This window comes from Peromyscus californicus, unplaced genomic scaffold, assembly GCF_007827085.1.
Source record: "Peromyscus californicus insignis strain IS unplaced genomic scaffold, ASM782708v3 Scaffold_9__1_contigs__length_137607984, whole genome shotgun sequence".
Classification (NCBI taxonomy): Eukaryota; Metazoa; Chordata; class Mammalia; order Rodentia; family Cricetidae; genus Peromyscus; species Peromyscus californicus.
In genome coordinates this window covers 130,613,689-130,620,390 of record NW_026294617.1, presented here as the reverse complement: position 1 = coordinate 130,620,390, position 6,702 = coordinate 130,613,689, and the positions used below count along the sequence as shown (strand labels likewise).

The 6,702-nt window shown below is 48.2% G+C and overlaps 1 protein-coding gene across 1 annotated transcript in view; it reads left to right on the top strand.

Moving 5' to 3' along the window:
• The first annotated feature begins 2,810 nt into the window (after window positions 1–2,810).
• The window catches only part of St6galnac5 (ST6 N-acetylgalactosaminide alpha-2,6-sialyltransferase 5), a 173,326-nt gene continuing 169,434 nt past the window's right edge, over window positions 2,811–6,702 (top strand). The window contains exons 1-2 of the mRNA XM_052730208.1: window positions 2,811–3,101; window positions 3,804–4,043. Of these exons, the coding sequence (XP_052586168.1) occupies window positions 3,087–3,101; window positions 3,804–4,043 (255 nt within the window). The 5' untranslated portion in view covers window positions 2,811–3,086. The remainder of the gene's footprint in view (window positions 3,102–3,803; window positions 4,044–6,702) is intronic.

Here is a 6,702-nt window from a genome sequence, read left to right as displayed (position 1 = left end):
GTATTCATTAATTTGTGTATTTTATGTTTGTTCTGGCTATTCAGATTAGTAACTGAAAGGTTTATATAAAGGTACATAAGTACAGATGGATACCCTTGAAATCACAAACTTCTTGGGGTATTTTTTTTACGTCAGGGTGTAGGCAGAGTTTCTCAGTGTCCTGAAAGTCACTCCCAAAATAACCACACAGAGGCTTAATATTAATTATAAATGCTTGGCTGATAGCTCAGACTTATTAACTAGCTCTTTCAACTTAAAATTAACCCATTTTCATTAATCTATGTGCTGCCCTGAGGCCTGTGACCTTTACCTCTCCTGCCTGTCCTGCTTCCTTTCCGTCTGGCTGGCAACTCCTCTGACTCCTCCCTTCTTCTTCCCAGCCTCCTCTGTGTCTGGATGTCTGGTCTATACTTCCTGTCTAGCTACCAGATAGTCAGATTTTTATTAAACCAATCTGAGTGACAAATCTTCACAGTGTACAAAAGGATTGTTCTGCAGCAACAGGGTCTCACTATGTAGTCCTTACTTGACTTGATATATAAACTACTCTGGCCTCAGACTCAAGAGATCCACTTGAGTGAGCATCCCAAGTGCTGGGATTAAAGGTATACCCCTCAGATCTTAATGTAGCAGGGAGGCAAAGCTGAGAAACAAACCTGTCCATTGATTGTCCCCTATTCTGTAGCGCTTACCTGGACATAGACTGCAAGTTCCTGACAATAGCAGACTCGGGCCCCACCAAGGACCAGGAACACAGTAGGTGCTTAACAATATACATACTTGATAAACATATGTTGAATCTGTCCATCTCTTCCATAGTCTGTTCATTAAGCTTTCTAGACACACACACACACACACACACACACACACACACACACACACACACACACACACATACACAGAGAGAGAGAGAGAGAGTTCTGACCCCTTAGATGAAAAATGTGCTTGATTCACCTCTGTGTTTCCTAACAGATCAGGTAACAGGTGATCATTAAACAATCATCAAGTTGAGTTAACTGCCATTCCTTATCTTGTGCGCCCTCCTCTGGCCCTACCTTGTCCATTTGCCTCCCAAGCCAGAATCCCTCCAAGAGTTTTGCCCTCCTAATCGAATACTGGAAAGCAGATACCTTGAAGTCCTTTAAATCAAGCTCAAAATTAAAATTTTAAATGTACTCTACCCATTTTGTAAGTAATTTTGTGACCAGCTAACTGCAATTCCAGGAGGAGGGAAAAAACATAAGCTTAATGAGTCTGGTCAGACACACCATGTAACAGATGTCCAACGTGCCGCCATGAGCTTAAGTCATAAATATGATGTCTCTGTTTGGCAGGGCAAAATATATGAGAAGTGTTTTATCGGTCACTGGGCAACTTGCTAGATGGAGGGAGAACAGTCTGAGGAAGGCAGGAACTTCGTCTAGCTGTATCTCCAAAGCAGCATTGGAGAGGCACAGATAACCTGCTTGCAGTGATTCATCAAGTTGGTCCTTTGTTTCATTAATTTGAGTGTCAAGTGCAGCCATACAACAAAGAATTGCCAAGACCCGATAAGGCTCTCCTCCCGCTGCTGCTTCCCCTGCCCAGACAACGGGCACTATTCATGCCCGCAGCACAAACTGAATGGACAGCTAACTGCATGGCTGGCATGCTGCACAGCACTTGGAGTTTTTTGTGTTTTCCTTGAAAGGCTCCATAGCATGTGTTTCTGTCTCCTGGATGTTCATTACTGAAGCAATCATTTTAACTTTGGTAAAAGAGTTTGGAAGTAGGCTTCTCAGGTTAAAATAGCCCCTGTTGCATCATCTGTCCAGCGGTAGATTAAAGAAGATTAAAAAGGGCTGCCATGCCTCTGCTGGCCCCCACAACGCTCTCACTGTGCCCATGGTCCAGGGGGCCTGCTGATCATCCCTGTCCTAATGTGATCTTTAGCCCCATACTGTTACAGATCCAATGTGAAGAGAGACACTGAGACCACTGTGTTCCCGGAACAGTTTCACAAGAAATATGTTTTCGGCTAAATTGGATGCTTAGCACATGTTCTAATTGGATGTAGGGATGAGAATGCCTTAGAACAGGCCACTGATGTGAACTCAACACTGCAGGGTTTTCATTTTAATCCAAGTTCCGAATGTGAAATTGTGTACATCAGTGCATTACACAACACGGGTGAAACATCAGGTTCTTAGGATGCAAGATCTTTTCATCTCCAACAGCTAGCATTTCTTCACTGAAATTAGGAAGACTCTGTATCCTGGTTAACCACATGGATGGGATGCACTGACTGCTTCAAAAACTTTAAAATCATTTAAATGAGCACTGGGGATCTCAAAGGTGGAGTAGAAACATAAATTGTGTTCTTGGAAGCAAATGATGAATGAAGTCATTTACATGAAAGAGTGCAGTCCAAAGGAAGCATGAGACTAACGATTTGTCAAAACAAAATTAAGGAGGAAAAGGACATTTGAAAACAGCTAGAAATTGCAGTGACATGATTTTTCAGGAAAACAATTCCATGATAACATTTGCCAAACTGTAAACAGAAAATGCAAATATAAATAAATCTATTGACATTTGGGAGGTTAACTTGTTTTTATTAAAATCACAAAACTGAAAATTTGGTTAGTAAATTTTCAGATGGCCACCGTGTTCAGGATCAAATTGGGTTCTGAGTCCTTTTAGCTTGATGGCTCCATAAAAAGATAATAAATCTCCGAACCAAGAAATGGGTACACCCTTGTGGTTAACTGTCTCGCCCCAGAAATTCCACTTCACTGAAAAGATGGTTTGGGGGCTGGGAGGGGGGACTGCAGAGGACTCTAGGACCCAGCAGGCGGCGGCAGGCGGCGGTGTGTGGATCGCTGAGAGACTCGGAGGGTCCGGCTCAGTTTTAATTCTCCTCTAATCTCTGCAACAGCAGCGCTTCCTGGGTCCCGTGGCTTCTGCTCCAGCTCAGCCGCCCGCCCGCCAGCCGCCAGGCGAGCATCCGAGCCGCCTCCGCCCCGTCACCCACCATGGACAGCCTCCAAGAAAAAGTGGCTCCGGACGCGCTTGCCTGAGAATTCCGCACAAAAGAGGCGCTCAAAATGAAGACCCTGATGGTGAGTCTGTTGTTCCAACTCCGCTAGGCAGAGGCAAGGACTCCCGGGGCTCCGTGTCCGGGGAATGCCCATAGAAGCCTTCCCGGGTGCCTAGTCCTGTGGCAAGAGGTCACCTGTCATGGGTGACAACTTTCCACCTGGCTTGGAACCCGGGATGAGCACTGGAGATGCCTGAGCTCCTGAATCTTTAGCGAGTGATCCAAGGGGCGACTGGAGAGCAGAAGAGCAAGCTGACCTCTCCGGAAAGGAGGGTGCCCCGCTGCGAATGCTGGGCACAAACTCGGAGGGGCGAGGAGGAGGGACCATCATCGACTTTCTTGGTTTCCTTGTCGGATTTCAAACTTAGCGGGGATCGCTGCGGGAAGCCCCAGGGACCCAGAAGAGATGGTGTGCAGAGGGCTGGGATCCCAGCAGCTTAGGTAGGGACCAGACCCTCCTCCCCAAAATGCCCTCAGTGGGCGCGCTCACCCTCACCGCGGGTCACTGCGCGCCACCTGCCCTCCACTGTGAGAGGCGGGCTGTGAGCAGAGACACAGGGACATCCCTGGCAGGTGTGCTGGACCGTGTCACCTCGGCTCCCTGGCTGCGGGAGTCTGGGGCGGCTGCCCCGGACCTGCGCATGGTGTCAATAGGAGCGGTTAGCTTCCCGGCTGCACGCTCAGTCGCTCTTTCTCCCTCTTTCCCTCGCCCGCCCGCCCGCAGCACCATGGTCTGGCAGTGTGTTTAGTGCTCACTACCATGTGCACCAGCTTGTTGCTCGTGTACAGCAGCCTCGGCAGCCAGAAGGAGCGGCCCCCGCAGCAGCAGCAGCAACAGCAGCAGCAGCAACAGCAGTCGACTGCTGGCAGCGCGCAGCCAGTGGAGAGCAGTCCCCAGCCACGTAGAACCGCCCCCGCTGGACACCGGCAGTTGGATGGATACCTCGGCGTAACCGACCACAAGGTGACAGCTTGTGCGCCATCCTGCCCGCCGCAGCTCGGCCTGGGCACCCTGTACACCTGACCGTTCGTTCCTCTTTCCTGGGGCGGTGAGGCACGGGAGAAGGTGTTAGTTCGGAGGCTGGAAGGTAGTGTGCACTAGTTGGGGCAGGGAGGGCTGTGTGTTAGTTGTGAATTGCTATTCCGAGAAGGATGCAAAGTTCATCAGGGAATAGGAACGAGGTGAGTGGACCTCAAACACCAATGATCCTGGACTAGAATCCGGAGTCCTGGTAATAGCAGCTGCAGATGGATGTCCAGTTGCTGGTGCCTAGGGTTTTCCAGGCAAGCCCTGAGCGGAATCCGGAATGGTGCAGGGACCAGCCCCATGGTTCCTCCTACACCACCAGAGGGGAGAAGAAAGAGCCCCGACAGCTGAGTCCGCAGATCCCCCTCTGATCTCTGCTGGGGACTGCTCTGGGCTGAAAGGCCCCAGCCCCTGGGGAGCCCAGTTCTGCCAGGCACAGAGGGCTGGAGGCATGCTCTGCTCCCACAGGCTTGAAAGCCTGCTTTCCTTTGCCTTCCCGGAAGCTACTGCATGGCTTGGCTAATAATTAATAAGCTGGGGGTTTTCCCTTTAAATTGAGCCTCCTTTCCTTAGACTAATAAATCTCTGGTTTCAGTGCAGGAAGCCTCTGGGAGAAACCAAATCAAGTTTCCTGATTCCAAAAATATTTTAATACAGTTTAAATGTATCTGTGATTATTTGAAATGGCTAGTGTGTGTTTTTTTAAAAAAAAAAAACACATTTCCACTCCATGTCTATAAACCTAGAAGATGGCCTGAAATCTCTCAACTCTTTTTACTTTGTATTTTACTGCACTTTATGATCGTGAACCAAAGTAATATTTGCATATGTTCCCTCTGTGTGAGAAGATTGCTCTTGTCACACATGAGTAAGTCAGACTTTAAGTGACAATCAAAATATTGCCACTCACCTGTGCTATGTAGAATGCTAGATGAGAAGAACCCAAAGGGATGTCATGCAAGACTCAGCTTTCCTGTCCCTGAATGCCCAGTGAAAACAAGGCTATCCTGGGATGTGTATAGCAAGATACCCTGACAGACAAAGTTGGTGCTAGCTACAAACGGAGCTGTGGGGTGTACCAAGGAGGGAGGGAGCTCACATCCTTTGGAAGAAGCAAGGAATATTTCTTTGAAAATATGAAAGTTGTGCTAGAGAGACTTGAGAGAAATGAACAGGAAGAGGCTGAGGAAGAGGCCATTTGGGGGTAGGCTTAAAACTCCAGAGTGGAGGCTTAACAATTACAGCTTCCGTTTGCCTTGGTTGTTGATTGATTACATACTCAGGGTCTGCATGTGCATGCTGCTGATAAGGGCTGTAGTTGTGGGGATGTTTAGCCCCGGCTTCTGGCTGGGGATGGATATGGCATTGGGGGGGGGGGGTCACTGGCATGTGATGAACAAAGTGTGGTGGTGGATTTTCACACTTGTTGTTTAGTGGGAACCTATCTCAAATTTTGGAAATGTTCATGATCAGGAAATTTCTAAAGATCAACACCCTGCAAGCTCTGGTGGACATGGGAAGATATTCCAAATAATTCGTTCCTTCTGTAACCTAGTGTTCAACTGTCCCCAACTAGAAGGACTACGAGTTTAATAGTCATCTTCAAAAAATGCTTATGTAAACAGGTGTGCTGATTACAGTTTCAGTGTGTAGAGCCTTATGTGACTAGATGAACAACAGCCTTTCCATGTTTTAAGAAATGCTGCATGTAAGTGGAAATGCTTGGCAGAAGGTGGTCTTCTTTATTGAAATTATCACTATCTATGCAATTCATTCCTAGAAAACGATCATCTCCTAGGGCATGGTAGTATGTACACATCAGTAAACCCAACACCATAGGCTGAGGCAGGAGAATGGCAAGTATGAGGTCAGTCTGAGTTACACAGGTTATTTTGTGTCAGAAATTCAAGAGGCAGAAGAGGGAGGAAAGGGGAAAGAGAAGGAAGGAAATAAGGAAGGGAGGGAGGGAGGAAGTAAAGGAGGAAGGAAGGGAGGGAGGGAGGAAGGGAGGAGGATAAAAGCAAGGAAACCCATCTCACAAGTCCCACTCCAAGGTTGCACCAGAGCACCCACAACACCAAGCAAAGCAAGAAGTGCAAACCCAGGCCCTGTACACCAGGGGGTCATGTCCTGCATTCCAGGGGGTCATGTCCTGTACACCAGGGGGTCATGTCCTGTACACCAGGGGGTCATGTCCCTTTGTCCCAAGAAGCTAAAGCAAACCTGCTCAAAAGGCCTTTGATGATCCTCTTTACTGCTCCTCTGGCTCCGGCCAGCAAGTGGACAGAGCTCCCACTGCCAGTGGCCATCTGAGGTGCACGTCCCTGTAAACACCGAGAAGCTGCTGGTGCATTCAGTTTTGCTTGAGATCTTCCACAGTCTCCCTCAGGCGGGGCTTCCTGTCCTCACCACACTGCCACATGACACTATGACACTTTCTTTTCTTCACTCTCTCATCAGTCCTCAGAAAAATTAGATGCGCTGAGGGGGACGACCACAAAGCATATGCTCCTGCATATTGAATCAGAATTCCAGCAGACACTGGATTTGCTATTGATTCATAGAGCCTAGAGAGAGCTGCAGGTACTATCTAGGA